Here is a 25,576-nt window from a genome sequence, read left to right as displayed (position 1 = left end):
CCTAACAGATGAAATGAGATTTTCTCTCATCCAACAACTCCCCTTCACATGGCATCAAAAAAAGATTAAGTATTTAGGTATCTACTTCACTAAGCAATACAGTCAGCTTTTCCAGGCTATTTACCCAAAACTATTCTCCCAGATTAAAATTGATCTAGAAACTTGGAGTCAGCATCTCATTTTCTTGGATAAAATGAGCATTTTACTCAGATTATTATATATGTTTTAAGCACTACCCATGTGCATTCCTCAATATGATTTCAAATTTTTGCAACATTACACATCACAATTCATATGGGGCAGATATCACCCAGAGTCCGGCTCCTTGTCCTACAGAGATCGTCACGGGGTGGCAGCCTAGGAGTCTCCAACTTTTTTTAAACATTATTTTTTAGCGGCACGACTTTTAGCGGCACAACTCTCTTAGCTCCTACACAAATTGGGTTTCGATCGAAGCCAAGAGCTTGGGTATTTCCTCCACCTCCTCTCTCCTGTGGCTCTCTCGTACTAATCGTCCGCAGCTCACTTCACATCATTCAATTGTAGCCTACTCGTTATCTCTCTGGGATCGAGCAAATGCAAAATTTAAGCTCGCCCCTGCTCGTAGCCCAATCTTTCCACTCTTTGATAATGCTAATTTCCACCGGGTTGGAAGCAGAAAGATGTTTGCTACCTTAATGATATCACCAAAGACACTTATTTTCCCTCATTTGATGACTTAAAAACAAAACTTAACATTCTCAACATATACTTTTTCCAATACCTACAACTAAGAAATTTTCATTCTACCACTAAATTACCTTTAGGTATTAGATCGTTGACCTTTTTTGAGTCGCTTTCTCTCCAGCGTTCGTCCTCTACCAAGGGTCTCATATCTTTACTATACTGGGAACTCAGAGTTCCTGATATAGACAGGTTGGAATCTCAATAGCCGACTTGGGAGAAAGACCTGGGAGGACCTCTAGATAATGTGAACTCAGAAGAAATAAGAGGTAACACAGTCTTCAGTTCAATCTGTGTGAAATTGAAGGAAAACACTCATAAACTCCTTTATCGATGGTACTTGGTCCCAACCAAACTACAAAAAATCTTCCCAGACTTGTCCAGCACATGCTGGAGAGGATGCAGAATGGAAGGATCCTTCCTACCAAACATTAAATAAAAATGTTCCTTCACATAGTTGCTGCTGCTCTGTACCAAATAGTCACTGATTGGAAGCAGCCAATGGCGCCAACACTGCAGGCGATTATCGGCAGAATCTGGTACACGTATAAAATGGAATATATGATATGTATCATCCGTGATACCTCAAAATCATTTAGTAAAGTGTGGGCACCGTGGACCTCATACTTCCAAATTCAAATTCCTTTCGTTAAATGACTCTTCAATATCAATCCACCTGGATCCTTCCTTTAACCCTCTACCTCACCCTTCCCATCTCTCCCCTCCTCTTTTTAATATTCTACCCCACTGCTTCTTTCCTTTCACCTTTAGGTGGCCTGACACACCGCCCCCCTTTTCACTTTCATTTGTCTAACTTCTTTCTTTTTAGTTTCTCCTTTCTCTCCTTATTGTAAAATCGAGCCAATAGCTATACCGTATTTTTTCTAATTGACGTTGTTTGTTTTATTACCTGTATATTCATACACTGTTTGTAACACATGGCATCATTGATTGACATGTACTATTGATCCTTGCAGAAATAAAATGTACAAAAAAAAAAAAAGTTCAATATCATTGTATCATATAAAGTCAACAACCACAACAATCAGCATATCTGTGTCTTGAATGGAATTTAACCTAGGCATCCTTTTGAAATCTCTAATTGATATTATCTGAAAATACTCAGTAGTCTTAAAGACCATGGCCAGATTCCAGGTTGCAGTATAAGTGTCAAGGATGTAGTAGTTTTACTTGCATGCAAACTGGCAAGTGTTACATTTTAATTGTCTATTTTTGTTGGAAAAGCAGATATTGTTGTTGGGTGTGTCTATATTTCTGTAAACAAAGCATTAGTTATTGGTATTTTTCACTCTGTGGGATATTGGTATGGTTAAGGGGGAGGGCTATCTCCGGTGTCAATCCTGCCAACCACCTGCACCAATTGTTCATCTATGCAGGACCAATGTCGTGGTCTCCAGGGGACTGAGGTCCAACACAGTTGGGGGACCACCTTCTGATCCCCCTAGCATGTCTGCGGTGGTCACACAGTTTGTCTTTGAGGCGACACTTGAAGTCCTGCAACCTGTATAATTTGTATAAATATAAGAATGTTGCAATGTGTACTTTCAAAAATATTTTCCAAAAACTTGTGTAGACATATAGACATAAATGTATTGACCCTAAAGGTCATATACTAATAAGAGAAAGCTACCTAGAACTAATTTTAAGACTTAAAGAACAGGTGGCAAAGTAGGAATGATGATGTACTAGATTTTCAAGTTATTAAAGATGTTGGTCTGCCATACCTTGGATAATTATTTATAGGTTTTGAGCATTTACAACGACTTGCACTAGGTACACAATGAAAATAAAAATGAAATTACCATTGTTTAACCTAATTTGTTCTAATTGGAGCCATGGCATTGATCTCATTTTAGCTGGGGTGGAGAGCTGCTGGTTGGTAGTGTGTTCCTCTCCGCCACCAGATGTACCAGCACTTCCACCTCTTCTAGATTGAAATTTGGCTGCCTCCGCTTGGAGGCCAAAATGGAGGCGGTGGCTATGATGTGAGCTGGAGAATGTGTAGTGTTCTAAGCATGGGGAAAACACAATCCTTAGTAAAAAAAAAACATGTAAGGGTTTATTAACTGTCTCACATATGTCCTTAAACTCACCAAACTGTATACCAAAAACCATAAACAGTTATTAGTGTTATTTAGAACCTCTCAATATAGAATTTCTAAATCACAAAATGGTAGGGTTGTATGATTGCCTCTCCAATGTTATATAGGTTAAGCACGTGTGTTCTCTGTGATTGCCTGTGTGAGAATGGCTAGGCATTGTAATGCCCCTAATTGCCTGAATATGGATCATTAGTGAGATTAATTGAGGTATCAATGTCAGCCATTTTAGATATGGTATAGAAGGGATCAGAGACTGACATACTTACGTTCACATGTGGCCTGACAACTAGTCAGTGATGAGAATGTGTAAAGTCTCATTCACTTGCAAACGTGAGAGAAGCAATGTTCCCCTCATGTCGAGCTGTGGGTACTTACTGCAGCAATGGACCGTTGCTTTGGTCCCACAGCTTGGAACATAAGCAGCAAGTATTATGATGCCTACCGGGCAGCAAAGCTGTGTCTGCAGCACAAGTTGCAGATTCAGCATTGTCCAACTCCAATGCACGTGAACTGATTTGCGGAGGAAGCAGCCAGAGCTCCTCTCCGATTTGAGGGGTGAAATTGTGAGGCAAGTTCCCAACAAATACATTTTTTTTCAATATAAGATTATTATTATAATTGGCCCATTACAAAGCAATATGGCTTGTAATAACCTTCATTGAACAAAGTACAAGGCCTGCTATGTATTAGTGATATTTCAGAATCAGTATGTGATTAATGTAAACCCTCCTTAAGTCCATATGAAAGTGGTGTAGAACTGTGTTTTTTGCCCAATGTTGATCCATGTGTGGTATTGGATATTTCACATTGCAACCTAACATTTTCTGGATATCTCTATGTATGTGTGAGACAGAGATAACTTTTAGAAATAAACTAATGTGTCATATTTCTTCCAACAGAACACCTACAACAATGCCACCACCTACACAGGGAACATCTACTGGTGAGGGAGGAAGCCCAGGAGGATGAAAGGAAGGATGCCCAGAAGGAGCTGTCCCAATATCCACTCCCCTACCAAGCCCTTTCCCCACTCCTGGAGGAATACTACAGGACAGAATCCCTGGAGAGAATGGAGGAGATCCAGGAGGCAGAAAGCCTTGGAGGAGGCCCTTGTGACGGAAGACAAGGAGGCCCAAGTGGAGGAGGCATGGAGCTAATCCAGACCACTGCAGAAAAATGTAAGCATCTTGATATATAATGTAGTCTAGTGTTAATAAGTTTGTTTTACAGCATAAAAGTCCTCAGAAAGCCTTTATATCCAAAATGTGACTTTTTCTTTCTTTAGTATGATATCATGACAATAGAGGCCATAAACTGAACACACTTAAAAACATGTGTTTAGATTAACTTCATGCACTAACCAATCTGGGGTTAAGTCTCCTGCATCCCCAGCAAATAAGTTCCACAGGGAGGGTCCCAGGCTTACCTATATATTTTCCTACCCCCAGTGGATGCTGGGTCTTTTGTTTCCTGCACCGAATAATACTCCCACCCACCGTGCTACTGTAACTATTGTTTTGTATTGATGTACTGTTAACCATATTTTTTTCCCTGTCACAGAGGAGTCACAGTTGGCAGGAGAGTATTGCAGTCAGCGACTAATTAATACGGTGCTACCGCTGATTGGCCGTGGGTCACTGGCCCCTTCAAAGCAACCTGGCTCTTGGTCCTTTTGTACGGAGGACCCCTTGACCTGTTTTGTGTGGGCACGCCATTGAATTGTCACTCTGATGCCAGATTTAGCACCGGCCAATCATAAAGGATTATATCCTAGCACCTGTGGTAATGGCAATCTGACCTTCCTCTGTTTGATTTTCCGCTTAGTTTTAGATGACTGCGTTGCTCTCGCCGCCACCATATATATTTTAATTATGTTTTATAACACTGTGACCTTTTGCCAAATTTTAATTTGTGTCTGTATGATTATTATGATATTAAGATAGTAATATGAATCTGAACATACGAAGTAGGTTCAATCCCTCCCCTCACCCAAGTTCAAATTTTCCCCCCACCTAAGTTCTAATCACCTTCAAGATCAAATCCCTTACATCCAAGTTCAAATTAGAAAAATAAAAAGATATAACAAAAAAATCTACAATGTGGGGGACCTATAATAATTAAATTTTCTCCATTTTTTTTTTATAAAAAGTTATTTGTTTAAAAAATTGTTTGTGCATTTTATTTTTAATAACAAAATTTTGATTTAAGGTACATTTGTACTATAATGAAGGGACATTTGGAATATAACGGAATATATCCTTGAGAAAGACCACAAAGGTTGAAATGCGTTGGAGGTTAAGGCTTGTGTGCATGTGAAAATCTCACTACCAAGATCTATCACCTGAAGGATTGTGAACTTTCTAGGATTTACAATGATATGTACCACGTACTACATCTGTGTAATCTGGTAGGAATCCATATATTCCCATTTTGCCCAAGAGGTACTTTTATATTTTTGACTTATTATTTCTTATTGTTTTATTATTGTATTGTAATTAATTAAAGATATATATTTTTCAAACAGTATTACACTAGATATTGTTGTATTTGTTATGTTTTCCATACACATACCGATATGGATTTATCAGCTCATCATAACAAGCTGGGCCGGATTTACCACTAGGCAACCTAGGCAACTGCCTAGGGCCTTCGGTCCACAGAGGGCCCTCCCAGGATTTATGCATATTATTTTGCAAACAACTTAATAAGTATTTCTGCCCTGACTTACATACTTATTAAGTTGTTTTGACAAAACTACTTAAAAAATGGGACTGCTTGGTAATTATTTAGGGGTGCCTTTTTCTGTAGGAGGGTGGCCTAGATCTTTGCACATTTTAGATACGCCCCCAATGATGCAAGTCACGCCTCCAACGGTATGGGCACACCTCCTTTGGCAGCACACTGCCACGCAGTGGCAGCACGTACTTTCACTTCTGCTTAACTATAGGAGTATATGGTATGCTACAAAAATATAGTGCTATGGATTGTTTCCGGGAGGGGGCCCCCAAACCAGTATCCTGCCTAGGGCCCCATGAGTTCTAAATCCGGCTCTGATAACAAGGATCACTAAAGAATATGTTTACAACGCTCTCATTGATATAGAAAGCTTGTGAGTACAATCACAAGAGGGTGTAGTGAATGCAGAAGATATTACTATATTGGAAAGAATACATTCATGTTTATATATAAGGTACATGTTAATTAATTTTTTTAGTAAGTGCACTCCCTAAGGGGATATGACCACAAATTGATCTTCATGAAACTATCTACTATCAATATACATATGTTCATATGAAATCATATTTTTGTGCTGACATGTAAACAGTGTCACGCTATGTTTGTGTTTGTATTTTTGTTTTTTTGCATGGTTTATTGCACTGTAATGCAACATATTTTACTGAAGAGGGAATCAGATCTTCACCTATCACATAAGTACTTTTTTCACTTATTACCATCTATGTATTTAATGCTAACAGCACTTGAACATTTATTCACTTAAATAACTGAATATATGAAATACATATGTCCCTGTTGACTGTGCATTATATATACCATATTTTCTATCATAATGAATTGTGTGATGAGGGGACTAGGGATAAAAAGTATAGTAACTTGTCCCCTATTAGTGTGAGAAACGAGATACAGTCTGTCTGCGTAATAATCTTTTCCTTACTTCATACAGTATATGGCAGCATGGTCATTATAATCACACAGTATACGGCAGCAGATCCATTCTCCCACTATCGTCATATATTTTTCTTATCAGGCAATATCATATAAACAGCATACATACAGCATCATAGAAATGGTTAATAAGCTCTGTTAGTAAGAAATTATGATAATAACTATGATAACAAAACATGAGTGTAAGGAAGGAATTGTACAGCTGTGCGTTCTACTGTCAATCGGCAAGACAGATGCATATTGTATGCAAACATAGGTCTGCGATGAATTAGCTAGAGGAACAAAGAAAAACACACTGCTACCTGCAACATTTTTTAAGTCATGAATGTGACTTAGTTCCATATTCATCAAGCAATGTTTCTTTAGATCTGCTCCTTTTTGGAACTCGAATGTGTGTATACCTGATTTACATGCATGTTTTAAAAATACGCTCATTACGTTTGCTTTGTGCTCCTTAACGAATGAGCCCCTGGGTCTTTTCCTATACTCTCAAAGATAGGCACACTTTTACACACAGAAGTGAAACATGTAATGTTGTCTCCTCACTCTCATTATTTTTCTTATAACATACATTAAACCAAGGATTATTATAGGAGAAATTTGAATTGAATAAAGGGAGTGGTCTTTAAATAGTATTAGGTTGGACCTTGAAGTAATGTTTTTAGACTCTCCATGATGCTCATTTTCAAGTGGACCTGTAAACTGCGCACACAAAGAAGTGTATTTGCCTCAATACTAGCCACAAGAACCCTAGAAACCTGCCAAACAAGATGGTAACTACTACAACCCCATTTGTTCAACAGGTCAACACTAAAACTGAGATTGAGTTCTTACCTTGCTTTATTCTGATGAGGTCTTTTTGCAGTCGTTTTTGTTCTCTGGTCATGCTGTTCATATGGTAATGCTGCGCTTCTTCAATTTCATGAATCCCATTGTTGAGCCGAGCCTCTGCTCTTTTAGCCCCACGCCTCTCAGCTTCCCACTGCTTATCCATATTGTTACCAAGGTATTTAGAACACTGTGTATTTTCAAATAACTGATGAAAGATGAATACAGTAAAAGTTAACTGCTATATTGTTTTAACAATTACCCTATCCCAATCTACTTGAAAGCAGTAAAAATAAATGTTAGAGGGCTGTATAAAAGATCACTTGGTCATCAATGCTTCACACAAGAAGTGTTCTATCTGGTTTTCATATAAATATTGTTGGGAGCTTGTTATTCATAGAGTTCAGTACTCTATTACGCTGGCAAAGTCTCTGGGTGAGAAGTTTCAGCCTGAAGTTGCAAGTAATAAGAATTTTCTCAGGAAAATCAGATTGCAAGAAATCAATGAATCAGAGAATTAGATGACTACATTGATACTTGCAAACATGTGGTAAAGCATAGAAACCTCAGCAGAGATGTATTACTTTCCACATTACTTATTTATTATATAGCATATTTTGCTGGTGCAATATCACTGTAGTTACTTACTATGTGCTTTTATTTATACATTTGAACAATTGAACTAGTGGGGAAAAACTGATAGACAGGATCACACATGAAATGAAAATAGAAGAGCAGGAACAACTAAACATATAAATAACTTAAAACTAGTTCATGCTTATATAGTGTTCATTTTGATGCCAGTAATATGGAATACCCTACATTTGTTGTAATAAAGCACTGTTGGAATATAGTAATATAATGCTATAATACTGCCTAAGATGACAGAGATGTATTTAATGTTCCCAGAGTTGTGATGTTCTGGGTGCTTCCTTTTTATGCCACCATGTCTGCTGATTTAGGTGTCCTCATACTAATCAAGTGGGTTTTTTCACTATCGCATCACAAGTACTGTGTTCTTCTTTGCCAGTTCTTGCAGCGGTAGAGTACTAAACAATTGACAACCTTGAATCAAGTGGTGAATAACAGCAATGAGCAGCAATGTTAGGTAATGATCAGTAGATATGAGAAAATATGGATTGCCATTATGGGAATTCAGCACGCTCTAGACTCTTATTAAGCTGTGTGTGCTATCAGCTGCTGAATATGGACAGTGACATGAAAAATAAAAACATTTCAATACTGCAAAAAAGCCCAGTGCATTAGGATCAAGCTGCATTAAGGGGGAATTAAGAGTGGGTTGGCATTATAAATGTTGCAAGCCTAGAGAGGATCCTAGCCAGCTCCATCTTGTATCATATGGGTCAAGTGCAGGGCCGAACTGGCCATCTGGCAGTTCTGGCAAATGCCAGAAGGGTCTATTGCTAGATGGGCTGGGCCCATTACTCGGCGCACAGACTGTCATGCTGGAACATGGCATGACAGTGTTATGGCCACCAGTGCGGCATAAACTCATAGAACAGGTAGAAGAGGTCTTCACCTTTAGCAGCCGCCTTTCCCGTAGAGACTGGTTGTGCTCACAGGAACTCAGATGCCCCAGGTCTTATGCTCAGAGTAGTATGAGTTTATGCTTACACGGTAGCGCACAGGTATAGGAGGTTGCACATGGCGTAGCGACAGGCCAGATGTCAGTGGACTGGACAGGGCACCAGAGGATATGTCAGGTATAGGCAGGAAGGTCAAGGTCACAGGCACAGGTTCAGAATCCAGGGACAGGCGTAAGATCAGGGTCACTAGCAGAGGTTCAGAATCCGGGTTCAGGCAATAGATCAGAGTCAGAAGCACAGGTTCAGAGTCCAGGAACAGGTACAGGTCATACACGGGTAATCAATCACAGGTTCCACACCAAACAATAGAGCAGGAGCAGGCAGCAGTACTAAAGATAGGACGCCTTAAATAGTACTAAGAGCCAATCAAGACAGAGGAGGACAGGGCTGACAATCAGCCTCAGGAGGCAGCTAATTAATTACTAGCTAGAACTAGCATATGTAATAACATAAACCAGGAAGCATGTATAAAAATATAAATGAACCAGTTTAAATCATATAAGAGCTCCCCCTGGTGTTGGAGGATGTCCCTATACCCTCCTACATCTATTCCACAAGGATAATAACAGAGCATAGAAACTAAAGCACGCGCCTGGCTGCTAGTTCACTCAAGGGTGCGGCGTAACGCCGCGGCTCGTGAAAGACAGTATGTGCGCCGAGTAATGGGGACCTCCCTATACTGACTTCCTGGTGGCCGAGTGAAATAGATGTATTTATCAAATGTGAATACAATTAATTTAATGTCAGGGCTAGTTGGAGGGAAATAGATATATTTATCAAATGTGAATACTATTATTTTAATGTTGGGGCTGGAGGGAGGCCTAATTTTAAAACATGGGTGCTATATTGATTTAACACCAGGGCTGGTTGGAGTTTTCTAAATTACATGTATTCATTTTTTTTTCCAAATAGGGCCTCCAACTTTCCAGGACAAGCAGCAACTGATCTAAAGACACCAGCAGCCACAAGTGACAAGACTGGTAGGAGAGATCAGGGCAGTCTGCCAACTGTCCTGAATTTGGTGGGTGACTGTCCACTTAGTCAGGATTTGGTCTGACTTCAAGGACAGTTGAGAGATATGTCCTGCTTCACACTGTACTGCTTGTGAAGGCAGAACTGCGTGCACCTAACAGTATTGCTCACAGTATTGCCAGTGTATTTGTCGAAAATGTGTCTAATAACCATATTACATCATAGGAGCCCCCCTGTCTTAAGTGCCCTGGGCCCCCGGAGCCTTAATCCAGTTCTGGTCAGAAGGAGGAATCTGATTGTTGCTCCAAGTCCCGCACAGGACACAGCCTGCAGAGCAAGCCGAGGAGCTCTAAGTCTCATGAGATTTATTAATCTTGTAAGACTAAGAGTGAGTATATTGCAGTGGTGAATGTAGCTATGTTCTAAAATGAAATAGCCAATCCCAGATATCTAGAAACATCACATAGACCGGATATGGACAGCATATATAAATAATTTATTATTTACATATTAGAAACAGTTAATCAAAGACTCTGTGAGGATTGAGCTATTCTCATGCATTTAAAATATGCAGATAATGTGCAGTAAGCATTGGAATCAAAGAGCTATGGCTGTATGGTGAGTTTATGGGATGGCACATAAAAAAGTGACTTCAGGGAGCCAAATCTGGGCCTGAATAGAGCTAAATATTCTCTATGAAGTACTAGACACAAAGTGTTTGCACTAACTGCAATATAATACACCCAGGAGCATTCAGGTGTGAAGTAGCAACCTTACAATGCCAGGGATGCAAAATGTACTCAGCATAACAGGTATGTAAGAGGAACCATATGTCTATTAATGGAGGATGAACAGTTGATCCATACAAGGAATAAGACCCTCAAAAGACATGAGGATGCACTGCAGAAATTCACAAATATCACACTTCATCATGAGCAGACTTAGGGCTAGATTTACTAAGCTGCGGGTTTGAAAAAGTGGGGATGTTGCCTATAGCAACCAATCAGATTCTAGCTGTCATTTTGGAGAAGGTACTAAATAAAAGAAAGCTAGGATCTGATTGGTCGCTATAGGCAACATCCCCTCTTTTTCAAAACCGCAGCTTAGTAAATCTAGCCCTTAGTGCTTCTCCATGTCATTCCTGATGCCTTTCAACTGCCCAAGCAGAATTCATCACCGTATGTGACTATGGCTCACCTGTACTTTTTAAATACATATTATCCCTACCTCAATGGTAATAACTACAATTTTAATTAGTTGAGCACCAAGATGCAAAAATAATGTTTGTAGTACTTGCCCCACTAGTTCACAAAGTTACGTAGGGGCCTATTTCTAAAAGCATAAAAATATTATTTCTAGCAAAATATGGGCGTTTTCACTGGTGAAAGAGCTTGTTTTGCCCTAAATACTAATGGGGTTACTGATAACCATGTTGTCGCCATCAATAACCCCATTGGAATTGCCAGCTCTGGACTATACCACCAGGTTCTGTTAACACCATCTCAGGATGGAGTGGGGGGAAATGGGATTCATATCAATCCCACCATGATAGCCATCTCTCCTAGCTTTAGCAGCACAGGCGGCTTCAGCACAGGGGCATATATAGACTTTTTTTTAGGGGGGGGCGGTTTATAGATTAATCCTGACCCCTTCCCCTCTCAGGCTCAGACTCCTCCCCTTCTCCAGTCCCGACTCCTAAAAGCCTTGTGCCCACCAACACTATGTGTATCTTAGGATACAAGTCGGTCAGGTTCTTTGCTTTATTTCAAGTAAGCCACTATATAGCTATAAAATTGTAACAATAAGAACAACAAATAAAAGATAGGTATGCCCCATCATCACACTGCTATTCCCATTTTATCATACTTCACCACCTTCTTCAAACTGCTTCGCCCTTCACCACACTGCTGCTCCCTTTTCATCACATTGCTGTCATTTACATCACACTGCTGCCCCCATTTTCATCACACTACGCCATCTTCATCACACTGCTCCCTTTAGCACCAGGGATATTTTTTCTGTGTACCCTAAGTGGGTATATGGTCTTATTGTATATGGAATATCACTTTGTATTATACAGTGTAACTCATCTTCTTAGTTATGGATTACATTATTTCACTGTAGCTGTATTATATTCATTATTGACTGAGAAAGAAAATCTATATTTCAAGAAAATTCTTTTGATATTGTTTTCCAATGGGGTTCCTCTGGGGGAGACTTAATTTCTAAACGAGATTGGTATATTTATAGTTGAAGCACTCACAAAAATGTATTGCCTACTGTTAACAACAATAGACATTATATTTATTAGATAATTTACATTGTTTCCACTGCTACTATATTGATGAATTTAACATATGTATTCCAACACCAGTATATCAATAAAAGAATTAAGACAAAGGGAAACAAGATAAAAAGGTAATATCTTTTGACTGGATAGAGTACGTATATAATAATTCCCCTATTTGTTTCTTGGTAGTAGGGTTTCCTTTACAATAAAGAAAGGGAATAGTATCCTCTGGCCACTTTCATTATCATACTGATAACTGGTGTTATAATTTTGTAACTTTAATTGATCGTCGTTGTCGTCATAATCATCATTTATTTATATAGTGCCAGCAAATTCCGTAGCGCTTTACAATTGGGAACAAACATTAATAAAACAATACTGTGCAATACATACAGACAAAGAGGTAAGAGGGCTTACAATCTATGGGACAATAGGAGTTTGATACACAAGGCTAAGTGCTACATCATTTGTGTGTGAACCAGTCAGGGTGCAGCTATGTCTGGGCACCAGGCAGGTTGATGCTATGTCTGGGCACCAGGCAATGTGATGCTACGTGTGGGCACCAGGCCCAGTGATGCTACGTGTGGGCACCAGGCAGGGTGATGTTATATGTGGGCACCAGGCTGGGCACTGTTCTATGTGTGCACCAGGCAGGGAGCTGTTCATCTAATATTCCTTCAGCATGTCGTAGGAGGTGGTATTGTGTATTATTGTGCTCCTGCAAAATCAATTCCTATATTGGTCTGCTTTACTATAGTGTGTCACTTCCCAGATGTGATATAAAACTGAATAACTGACCTCTATTAGTTATATAGACGGTTTTCAGAATGACGTCACTTGCGGTCCCCGGGTCCAACCGTTCTATGTCAGTTTGCTCAGGAGTTCAGTCAAAACAGCCGCCTCCTGTACAATGGGAGCGAAGCAGTGTGCTTAGGGGGGAAATAGCCTCAACTGCCACCCCCCATGCCCCCTACTGAGTCAGCCCCAGCTTCAGCAAGGCCAGGCACCATAACACACACACATATATATATATATATATATATATATATATATATATATATATATATATGTACATATTTGTTGGTTACCGAGGAGTTGCCCACAATTGCTCCTTATTGGCTGCAAATGTATTAAGTAGACAGTCTTACTGGAGATTAACTTGAATGTGACAGGAGCTGCTCTGGATCGTTTTACTCCCTATGGATTACATCAGATCAAGGAAAGAAGAAGAGGACGGTAGGTAAGCCCAACCATGCATCCAGAAATACTAACTTTCATGTATGGTTATGCATAATAAACACAAAACCATCAAACCGACCTGCATTGAGCAACCTTTTCATCCAATATAATGTAACATTCACATAATTTATGGGCAAGCTCAGACACATATACTAGAAGGTCATATTTCCCATAGTTAGAAGCTTTGTTAAATGCCACGGATCCTGAAAAGTCACAACACAAAGACGTGCAGTTTAAACAGTGCATGTAAAAGTTAGCATGACAACGAAAACAATTCCTTTTGTTTTGTCAACCAAGCAATACAGATTATCTTTACAAAGAGCTTGAGATATCAGGCTCCTACATCTACTCTAGAAATATATCACATATGGGGAGTATAACCACACTGACATTTGTAAAAGTCAACACTATCTGGGTAACTGACAAACATTAAAAAAGTGTATGAATTGTAAATGATATCAAAAAGCACTGGTTGACAGAAAGAAAAGCACAAACAAGACAGAACCACAATCAAGAGAGAAAACAGACTATATTAAGAGACACAAGAAAGCTATACAATTAATAAATTACACACTACAATAAACAAATTGCAAAAGTACAAGAGCAAGAGCCTATTCCAACTAATAGAACATTAGCTTTAGTTACCGAACTTGAACTAGAATGATCAAAGCTAATTGCTGAGTGATTGCTATGGTTTACAGCACAAATGTACTCTTGCACTTTGTAGTTAAATAACACCTTACATGAAATATAATATGAGAATTATGGGCAAAATGAAATCGGAAAATTCAAACTCTACATTCATTTATGAATTTATCAAGATTATTAAATTCTAAAACTCTAAATAATACAAAATGTATTCATTTATATCAACCAAGCCCTATAATAACAGTTTAAAAAGTATTCGTTTCACTAGGCACATAATCCCATGTTTGTAGTGCATACACATGCACTCCTAAAATAGCCTAGCACATTAATGAACCCGTAACTGTACCATTTACTACCCTGAGTCTGACCCATAAGAATTACATTCTTAGAAAAACACATATAGACTTTTATATGAAGCCTTAAAGTACACAGAATGGAAATCTGCAACTTATATGATGATTTTCCCAGATTTCAGACTTTTGGTCCAGTGAGTGTTCTTGCCCTGTGAACTTCCTATTCAGGTCTGAGAATGGTTAACTTATATATTGCACTGTTCACTAAATAGCCTTACAGGTAATAAACATCAAACATGCATTTTAGTGTGAAACCCCACCTGGTCAAGTGTTGTGCGGTCATTTACTTGGGGTGCCATGAGGTCATGTGGTATCCCATTCGCATCACCCTTGTCAGGCGCCATCCCCATAGTACTGCTGCTGCTGGGGACAGACGCCCCGTCTCCTTCCAGCCACAAGCGTCTCGTTGTCTAGCAATAGGATGCAGTGTCTTCATGCATAAGCTAGGCTGCCCCCATTGCCTAGCGGCGGGGACGCTTCCTGTCTGTATCGGCAGGCTGTTCTGTACACATCTGCCTATCCGGAGCAGGCTTCCATACACTCCAATCAAGAGCACCCTGCCTCTATTTTAACCTGATTCTGACACCACTAGTGTGCCAGAGTATTAGGCTCACACCTGATCTCCAGTGTTTGCTCCAGCCTTCAGTTTATAGTATCCTGTTGACTCTGCTTGTTACTGACTAGTCTCTGGATCCTGATTTGGCACTGACTCTACTCTTCTGGTACTACTTGGCTCCCCTGACTAGTCTTTGGTTCCTGACTTGGTACTGCATCTTCCTCCTGGTTACGACCTCGGCCTGTCTGACTATCCGCTGTTCACCTATCTCGCTGGTGACTGTCTTGGAGAACCACAACATGCGCACCCTCTGCAGCCAAGTCCATAACTCCTTGCTCCAGGTCTCCCTGGTGATTACTAAGGGTGCGATATACTCAGCGCCTCCCTGCTTAGTCGCGTCAACACCAGCAGATAGTCTCCATCACACTTCTATTGTGACAGTATACTTTGGTCATGGATGGACAAGGTGAACCCCCCGCTTGGGATTTGTTGTTACATCTAGCACAATGTGTTGAACAACAAGAGAATAACCAGACTGAACTGCTGCAGTGCATTCAAGGGGTAGTTTTGTGCCTGAACTCTATGTAGGGATCTCTCCCTTTTCAGGCTATCACCACAATTTCTACTGTTTCTGTTGCCCAGGTTTCTGCTTCCAGGAATCCAAGTTCCAGGGGTCTTCGCATTCCCACACCTGACAAATATGAGGGAGATACAAAGAAATGCTGTGGGTATTTGAATCAGTGCTTGATCCATTTTGAACTTGCTCTTGACAACTTTTCTTCTGAAAGAGCAAAGGTCGCCTTCATCATTTCTTTCCTCTCTGGTCAGGCTTTAGCCTGGGCATCTCCTCTGTGGGAATGCAATGACATCCTACTCTCCAATTCCACTTCCTTCATTGAGGCCTTTCGTAAGGTTTTTGACGAGCCTGGTAGGGTGTCCTCTACTGCTTCCAGTCTGTTGGCCTTATGCCAGGGGGTTCTTTCCGCTGGTCAATACCTAGTCCAGTTCCGGACCCTCACTTTTGAGCTGAAATGGGATGCTGAAGCCTTAACTGCCACCTTCTGGCAGGGTTTGTCTGAACGCATTAAGGACAACCTTGCTTCCAGGGATTTACCGACCAAGTTGGACGACTTGATCTTCCTCTGTGTGAAGGTAGACATTCGTCACAGGGAGTGTTCTCAATAGTGGGATTGTTCTTGTCGCTTTACTCCCCAGCTAGCTTCTTGCTTCCAGACACCTGCTGTTCTGCCCTCCACCATGCCATCGGAGCAACCTATACAGCTGTGCCATTCTCATCTCACACCTGAAGAGAGAGTGCGCTGGATCAAGAATCATCTCTGTCTATACTGGACATGTTCTCTCTGCTTGTCCAAAGAGACCGGGAAACGCCCTTTCTAGATGATACCAGGAAGGTCTCCCCAGGATCCGAATCCTGTACTCAATGTTCCCTCGGGACCCCAAATGTTTGATGCCTGTTACCCTCCTCTCCACCCTGAGTTCTCACCATCTGTCTGCCTTTGTGGATTCCGGATCCGCCGGGAACTTTATCTCTTCCTCTCTGACAAGTGAACTCAATCTTTCTTTGTTTCTATTGCCGCAGCCTTTGGCTCTGACAGCAGTTGATGGCAATCGGGTCTCTAATGGCTCTCTTATCCATCACTGGTCCCATTCAGCTGCAGGCAGGAATATGTCATTCAGAGTGGATCAAGTTCCTAGTTTTATCACAATCTGTCAACTCCATTATCTTGGGGTAACCATGGTTGAGAACCCATTCCCCCCCGTTTGTTTGGCATCTTGCCCAAGTTGTTTCTTGGGGGTCCTTTTGTAACAAGCACTGTCTCACCCGCATCATTCAAGCCAGACCTAAGATTCCGTATCTTTCCCTTGCTACCATCTCTGGTCTACCCAAGCCTTATTCTGCCTTTCTAGATGTTTTTAGAGAATCTGCCTCCAAGGTTTTACCTCCTCATTGGCCTTGGGATTGTCCCATTGACCTTATTCCTTTCAAGAATATTCCTAGAGGCAGAGTGTGTCCGTTATCTCTTCCCGAGACTCAGGCCATGGCGGGTTAAATCACTGAGAACCTTTGACAAGGATTTATTCGTAAGTCCTCTTCTCCTGCGAGGGCGGGATTCTTTTTCGTTAAAAAGAAGGATGGAACACTGAGACCTTGGATTGACTATCGCCAACTCAATGCTATAACCATCAAGAATCGCTATCCTCTTCCCCTGATTTCTGAATTATTTGACAGGATTCATGGTGCCCAAATTTTCACCAAGCTTGATCTCAGAGGAGCATATAATTTGGTTCGCATTCGACAGGAAGATGAGTGGAAGACAGTTTTCAATACTCGCGATGGCCATTACGAGTATCTCTGTCACTCACCGGACCGTGAGTGCCTCTTCCCGGACATTTAGGAACCGTGGTCGTCCTCCATCCTGAGGGTCTGCGCATGCGCAGCCCTTTCCTATACTTCAGTGTATGTCCCTTTAACTCAATTGGCAGATCAGGCAACACTCCCTATATTAAGCACCTGTGGTCAACACCACGTTGCCTGATCTTGGAGTCTCATTCCCCATGAGCCTCTGAAGGTGTTTCCTCGTGTATTCAGCGCTGCTGATTCCTGTGGTTTCCAAACCACTTCTACCTCTGTGGTTTCCTAACCACTTCTACTACTGTGGTTCCCATACCACTTCTACCATCAACTGTATCATCGTGACTGTTTGCTGATTCCTATCCGCTGCCTCCGTGCACTACAGTCTCCTATACCACTTCAACGCTATTATATTCCATAGTGACTGTTTGCTGATTCCTATCCGCTGCCTCCGTGCACTACAGTCTCCTATACCACTTCAACGCTATTATATTCCATAGTGACTGTTTGCTGATTCCTATCCGCTGCCTCCGTGCACTACAGTCTCCTATACCACTTCAACGCTATTATATTCCATAGTGACTGTTTGCTGATTCCTATCCGCTGCCTCTGTGCACTACAGCCTTCTCTCCTTATCCACTCACCTGTTCATCATCAAGTCTGTGAGCTGATTCCTATCCGCTGCCTCCGTGCACTACAGCCTCCAGCTGGCAACTCGCCTGTGTTCATCATTGTGACTGTGAGCTGATTCCTATCCGCTGCCTCCGTGCACTACAGCCTCCAGCTGGCAACTCGCCTGTGTTCATCATTGTGACTGTGAGCTGATTCCTATCCGCTGCCTCCGTGCACTACAGCCTCCAGCTGGCAACTCGCCTGTGTTCATCATTGTGACTGTGAGCTGATTCCTATCCGCTGCCTCCGTGCACTACAGCCTCCAGCTGGCAACTCGCCTGTGTTCATCATCGTGACCGTGAGCTGATTCCTATCCGCTGCCTCCGTGCACTACAGCCTCCAGCTGGCAACTCGCCTGTGTTCATCATCGTGACTGCAAGCTGATTCCTATCCGCTGCTTCGGTGCACCTCAGCCTTATCTCATCTCTCCCGTGGGTCCGCAGAGTCCTGCTGCCGCTGCCAGTCCTATCGTCCATCTTCTGCTGATCCGCTCTCCACGCCTTCCTGGTTCCCCTGGTCGCTACCCTCCTGTCAGCATTGGATTCGTGTCCCTGTTGGTCTACTTACCTGTGCGCTGCACCTACTAGACTCCTGCTTCTTACATCCAGGGACTTCTCATCCTGTCGGCCTCCTGCCGCCCAGGTATCACTGCACTCCTGTCTGACTGCCTTCTGAACCACGGTATGCATACTTCTCATTGACTGTGCTGGTGTATTGCATATCTTGCTGGACTGTGTTGGTTCTCCTCTGGAGTTTGCAATCCGCTGAGTCTTTTGCCATCATTGACTGTGTTACCTTGTGCTGGATTACTTCAGAGACTTTCTACATTTGCAGACCTGTTCAGTCATTTATATATATTGTGCATATTACTGTGGATCGGGTTTATGTGCCCGTGTACATCCTGTGTTGCAGTCTCTCCCCGTACACCTCCTCACATATATTTTCAGTGGTACAACTTGCTGAAGGCAGACCACTGATTCCTGTTCCAGTATCACCTGTTCCATTCCTCTCACATAGCAGTGGTACAACTTGCTACCGCAGACCACTGACTTCCCGGATACCTCCACTTGGATTCCATTCCTTCACTCAGACAGCGGTACCACTTGCTATCCGCAGACCGCTGACTCTCATCACTTCCTCGTTTCTGTTGGACATTCCTCCTCACTATAGCAGTGGTACAACTTGCTAACGCAGACCACTGACTACCTCCACTTGCCCTTGTCCATACAGTTCCTCGTGTATTATCACCTCCATATTACCAGTGCTGCTAGTCATAGACTTTCCTGAGCATCTCATCATCTACTATTGCCTGTTCCGTGATCACCCTGCTACCAGAGTATACTATTACCATCTATATTGCTCTGGTAAGCTTACCACCTGGTGATCCCTGGGTAAAGACTCCTAGTGCCCGTGACAATCTCGTCATGCCCTTTGGGCTTTGCAATGTTCCAGCTGTATTTCAGGAGTTTATCAATGAAATCTTTCGGGACCTGCTCTATCGGTTTGTTGTCATTTACCTAGATGACATTCGCATCTTCTCTCAGGATTTCTCTACCCATCAAAGCCACATTTGTGAAGTCCTTTCTCGCCTTCGCGAGAATAATCTTTTTGCAAACTTGAAAAATGTCTCTTTGAATTGCCGCAGGTACCCTTTTTGGGCTATCTAATCTCCAGCTCTGGTCTTCAGATGGATCCTAAGAAGGTTGATGCAATTCTCTACTGACCTCTGCCCTCGGGTCTCAAAGTCACTCAACGTTTTATTTGCTTTGCCAATTATTGTCAATTTATTAAGAACTTCTCCACCATCATCGCTCCTATTATGGCCCTCACCTGTGCCTGGTCTCCGTCTGCAGTTGCCGCTTTCAACACATTGAAATAGGCCTTTTTCTCTGCGCCAGTCCTCAGTCGACCTGACCAGAGTAAACCTTTTTTCCTGGAGGTCGATGCTTCCGCCGTTGGGATTGGTGCTGTTTTATCCCAAAAATCTTCTTCTGGTGCCCTGCTTCCTTGTGGCTTCCTGTCCAAGAAATTCTCTCCTTTTGAAAGGAATTATGGCATCGGTGATAAGGATTTGTTAGCCATCAAGTCTGCTCTGGAAGATTGGAGACATCTCCTTGACTTCCACTTCACCCTGTTATCATATTTACGGATCACAAGAATCTGGTTTATTTACAGACTGCTCAATGCCTTAACCTCGTTGGTCTTTATTCTTTTCCTGTTTTCAGCTGAATCTGACCTTCCGTCCTGAATCTAAAAATGTCAGAGCCGATGTTCTCTCTAGATCATTTCCAATGCCATTATGTCATTTGAACCTAAAGTTATCTTCAATCCTACTAGCATTGTTGCTTTCACCCACTCCTCGGTCAGGACTCCACTTGTTGGTCGTTCCTTTGTCGAACCTCATCTCTGTCACAAAGTTCTCCAATGGGCTCATGTTTCTAACTTTGCAGGTCATGCTGGCGTTAAAAGTACAGTAGCTTTATTGTCACGCAAGTTATTGGTGCCCTTTTCTCCCTGCTGATATCCAAGATTTTGTTGTAGCCTGCCATGTTAATGTCCGGCACAAGACACCCAGAAGTCTTCCTGGAGGGCTGCTCCATCTTCTTCCTATTGCTGGTCAGTATATCCATGGATTTCATTACGGAACTGCTTAAGAGTCATGGGTTCAATACAATCTGGGTTGTGATGGAATATATTTCAAAGATGGTCCATTTTACACCTCTCAAGGGTTTACCCTCTGCTGCCCAACTCGCTCCTCTATTCATTCAGAATATTTTTCACCTCCATGGCCGTCCTAAAGAGATCATTTCGGACAGAGGAGTACAATTTGTCTACAAATTCTGGAAATATTTCTGGAAAAGCCTTGGTATTGAACTTAAATTTTCTTCTGGTTACCGTCCCCAGACAAACGGGCAAACAGAACACGTGAATCAAGAACTTGGAGTGAGTTTTTACCTTGTGCTGAATTCACAAACAATAACCACCTCCACAGCTGCTCCGGAGAATCCCCCTTCTTTGTTGTCTTCGGAAGACATCCTATTATTTCCACTTTCTCTTAGATTCCTGGGTGCCCTGTTCCTGCTGTCAAAAAAACAGATCCAACCTTGCCAGATCGTTTCATCCGGCCATTTCCGATTTCTCAGGTCATCAATGCTGTATCCTATAAGCTCCAACTTCCTCCATCCCTCAAGATCCACAATTCTTTCCACATTTCCCTTCTGAAACCATTGGTCTTCAACAAATATTTTAGAGAACATCAGGACTGCTTTCAAATATTACATTCCAGTGACCAAGGATTCTTTCACTTCAGCCTCACAATATCTCACATCACTCACCTATCAGTAAGGTCCAACTGTGATGCTGTATATCAATACCTCTTTCTATATAGGGGCACAATAAATCTCAGTCACCCATGGCATCTGGCCATTAACCCTCTTCCAGAGTGCTGACACTCTTCATTAGTGTTGTCTTTCCACTTTTTTGTTTCTTCACAAAAATTACACTCCTGCATACACACCTGTAATTGGTACCTCTTCTGGAGAACCTCTGACAGAGGGGCTCCCCCTGATGTTCAACAACCCTCTCTGTGGGGCTCTTACTCAGCTGGGGCATTTAACCCCCTTTGTTATCCCCCCCCCCCTCAGGGGTGCTTAGTACAAGGAGGTTTAATTTTATTTCCCTTGCTGTGATTTATCTGGAGCCCTAGCTACACCCCTTTCCTCGCAATGATGTGGCTATCTGCATCACCACTTATCTGTAACGCTATATGCATTGCAGTCGTAATACCCTGCAAATCACAGGTATATTACTGCATGCATTCATTCATTCATTCAGAAAACTACATCTCCTAGAGTGCCTCTGGGGAGTTCATTGAAAATTGCGTCGCCCATTTTGGGGTGGACAAACTTAGAGCCCAGATTGCACTAGAAGCATGCAGAGATAGTTAGACACTGCAGCAAGATTATTATTATCCTTTATTATTAGCCTTTATTTGTTAGGCACCACAAGGTTTCCGCGGCGCCGTGCACAGTACAAAACAGTCGACCAATACCAATACTTCAGAAACTCCAGGCTGGCTGATGCAAAAAACGGAGCAGAAGAACAGGTAGGAAGACATGAGGGAAGACGGCCCTGCTCAAGTGAGATTACATCCTAAGGGAGGGAAAACAGAACAGGCACAGGGGGAGCCAGATGAGGCAAGGGGGAGAGCGAGTTGAGAGCGAGTGGCGGGGTTATGTGGATGGTTGGTATGCTTTGAGGAAGAGGTGGGTTTTCAGTGCATGTTTGAAGGAGCACAGTGTAGGAGAGAGGCGGATGGAACGAGGGAATTCATTCCAGTGAAGGGGGGCAGCACGGGAAAAGTCTCGGATTCTGGAGTGGGAAGAGGTGATAAGAGTTGAGGAGAGGCGTCGATCATTGACCGAGCGCAGGGGGCGGGCAGGAGTGTGAATGGAGAGGAGGTTAGAGATATAAGGGGCAGTAGAGTTGGAGAGAGCCTTGTAAGTGGTGGTGAGGAGTTTGAAAAGGATTCTGTAGGGGAAGGGGAGCCAGTGTAAGGCAAGGCAGAGAGGGGAGGCAGAGGAGGAGCGGCGTGAGAGGAAGATGAGTCTCGTGGCCGCATTGAGTATAGAGCGGAGGGGGGAGAGATGGGAGTGGGGGAGGCCGATGAGGAGGAGGTTGCAGTAATCCAGGCGGGAGATGATGAGGGCGTGGATAATAGTCTTAGTGGCATCCTGAGAGAGAAAGGGAGAGATGCGGGCGATATTGCGTAGTTGGAAGCGACAGGCTTGGGCAAGGGCATGAATATGGGGGGCAAAAGAGAGAGAGGAGTCGAGGGTGACACCCAGGCAGCGGAGTTAGGTGACAGAGGAGATGGTGGTGTTGTTGACGACAATAGAGGGGTTGTGGCGGGATGGGAGTCTGGACGGAGGAAAGACAATGAGTTCCGTCTTAGAGATATTGATTTTGAGAAAATGCTCAGACATCCAGGAGGAGATGGTGGAGAGGCAGTCAGATACACGAGAGAGGAGTGTCACTCACCGGACTGTGAGTGCCATTTCTCCTGTGTTCAGGAACCGTTGCCGTCCGCCATCCTGAGGGTCTGCGCATGTGCAGCCCTTATGAAACCTTCAGTACCTGTTGCTTTTAATTAATTGGATAATCAGGCAACCCTCCCTATTTAAACCACCTGTGATCATTACCTAGTTGCCTGATCTTGGAGTCTCATTCCCCATGAGCCTCTGAAGGTGTTCCTGTGTTTCCTCGTGTATTCAGCTCCAGCTGATTCCTGTCTACTACGATTGTGGTTTCCAGACCACTTCAACTCTCCTGTGTTCATCGTGTATGCACTTAGCTGATTCCTATCTGCTACTGCTGTCGGATCTCAGACCGTCTCAACTCTCCTGTGTTCATCGTGTCTCCCCTCCGCTGCCTTCGCTACTACTGCCGGATACCAGACAGCCTCAACTCTCCCGTGTTCATCATGTTTCCAGTTTTACTTACTACTGCTTCCTGAGTATTGCTCCTTTGATTACCGGTTACCTTTCGTGCGCTGCACCAACCTGATTACCGCTTCCATCCTCCAGTGGTCTCTCCTCCTGCCGGCGTTCAGCCGTTCAGGTATCCCTGCACTTCTGAGACGGGCATTAAAAAGACTTTTGCATTTTTATCTACAGTAGAAATGGCAGATCTGTTGCTGGCTATAGCAGTGTGCTGGGGGAAAAAATGTTGTGTGTATGTTCCTTGCAGGATAACCCCACCCTTTCAAGCACCTGTTATGGCCTATAAATTGATTTGAGCAGCTTCCACTTTTGTATTTGTCTGAGAGGCATGTTGGTGTCAGTAGTTGAGAGGGGGTACTGGCACTGAATTGCTGTTTGGAGGCTTCTGGGGTACCTCTTTGGTAAGTTGGCTCTCAATTTAAAAACACATATGTATGGCCCAAATATACGGGACTCTCATTGTTTAGAGTAGGACCATCCTATTAGCAAAAGCGCCTTGGTGTGGCGGATGGCTTAAACATACATTTGCAAATGTGTGCAACAAAGACTTTTGCATTTTTATCTACAGTAGAAATGGCAGATCTGTTGCTGGCTATAGCAGTGTGCTGGGGGAAAAAATGTTGTGTGTATGTTCCTTGCAGGATAACCCCACCCTTTCAAGCACCTGTTATGGCCTATAAATTGATTTGAGCAGCTTCCACTTTTGTATATCCCTGCACTTCTCCTTGACAGCCTGCTCTCCTGAACCGCGGTATGCATACTTTCCATTGACTTTGCTATTGTATTGCATATCCGTCTGGACTGTGTTGTGTTCACCTCCGGAGTCTTCCATCTACTGAAGCTATTGTTACTATTGACTTTGTTTCCTATTACCTGGATCTCTATAGTGACTTTGTATACTTCAAGCAGTGCTTGTCAGTTATTATTGTATTGTGCTTATCATCGTGGGATCAAGTTCGGTGTGCCCCCCGTGTATCCTCTGTATTCCATTCATCTCCTCGTGCCCCTCCTCACATATATATAGCAGTGGTACAACTTGCTGAACGCAGACCACTGACTCCTGTTTCCCATTGGCACCAGTTTCAAGTATCCTCTCACATAAGCAGTGGTACAACTTGCTGTACGCAGACCACTGACTTCCCCGTTACCTACTTGCACCTGGAACCCATTCCTTCATTATAGACAGTGGTACAACTTGCTGTACGCAGACCACTGACTCTCCTCACGTTTACTTGTCCATCTGGTTCCTCGTGTTCATACATCTAAGTCATTACCAGCTGCTGCTAGTCATAGACTTTCCTTGAGCATTCTCTCACCATCTGCTGATTCTCCTGTTCCGTTGTCACCCTGCTACCAGAGGACCATAGTACCAGCTATATTACTCTGGTAAGTACATCATCTGGTGATATCCTGGGCAAAGACTCCTAGTGCCCGTGACAAGGAGGGTGGAAGAAAGATCAGGAGAAGAGGTGTAGAGTTGAATGTCGTCAGCATAAAGGTGATATTGAAGACCGAAGGAGGAGATGAGAGCACCAAGGGAGGAAGTCTAGAGCTAGAAGAGTAGAGGGCCGAGGACGGAGCCCTGCGAGACTCCTACAGGGAGAGGGTAGGGGGAGGAGGAAGAGCCGGACGTGGATACAGAGAAGGAGCGGTTAGCAAGGTATGAGGTGAACCAGGCATGGACAGATCCGGAGAGGCCGAAAGAGAGAAGAGTTTGCAGCAGGAGGGGGTGGTCCACGGTGTCGAAGGCTGCGGAGAGGATTAGTAGGGAGAAGTGACCCTTGGATTTGGTCGATAGGAGGTCATAAGTAACCTTGGCCAGTGCAGTTTCGGTGGAGTGAAGAGGACGGTAGCCGGATTGGAGGGGGTCAAGGAGGGAAAAGACTGAGAGGTGCCTGGTTAGGCGGCTGCAGACAATCCGCTGAAGTAATTTGGAGGGATAGGGGAGCAGTGAGATGGGGTCGATAATTAGCGAGAGAGGTGGGGTCAAGATTGGGTTTTTTGAG

At 42.9% G+C, this 25,576-nt stretch overlaps 1 protein-coding gene across 3 annotated transcripts in view; it reads right to left on the bottom strand.

Annotated features, from left to right (window-relative positions):
* Positions 1 to 25,576, bottom strand: part of CCDC190 (coiled-coil domain containing 190) — a 126,291-nt gene that overhangs the window by 84,639 nt on the left and 16,076 nt on the right. For 2 of the 3 annotated variants that reach the window (XM_075184082.1, XM_075184080.1), the window contains exon 3: positions 7,365 to 7,566. In XM_075184082.1, the coding sequence (XP_075040183.1) occupies positions 7,365 to 7,524 (160 nt within the window). In that variant the 5' untranslated portion in view covers positions 7,525 to 7,566. Of the gene's footprint in view, positions 1 to 7,364; positions 7,567 to 13,025; positions 13,068 to 25,576 lie in introns of those variants that run through there. The other variant, XM_075184081.1, reaches the window with a different exon arrangement.

This window comes from Mixophyes fleayi, chromosome 8 (assembly GCF_038048845.1).
Source record: "Mixophyes fleayi isolate aMixFle1 chromosome 8, aMixFle1.hap1, whole genome shotgun sequence".
NCBI lineage: Eukaryota > Metazoa > Chordata > Amphibia > Anura > Limnodynastidae > Mixophyes > Mixophyes fleayi.
Note: the sequence above shows the minus strand (reverse complement) of the source record. Positions and strands in the feature narration are given on the sequence as shown.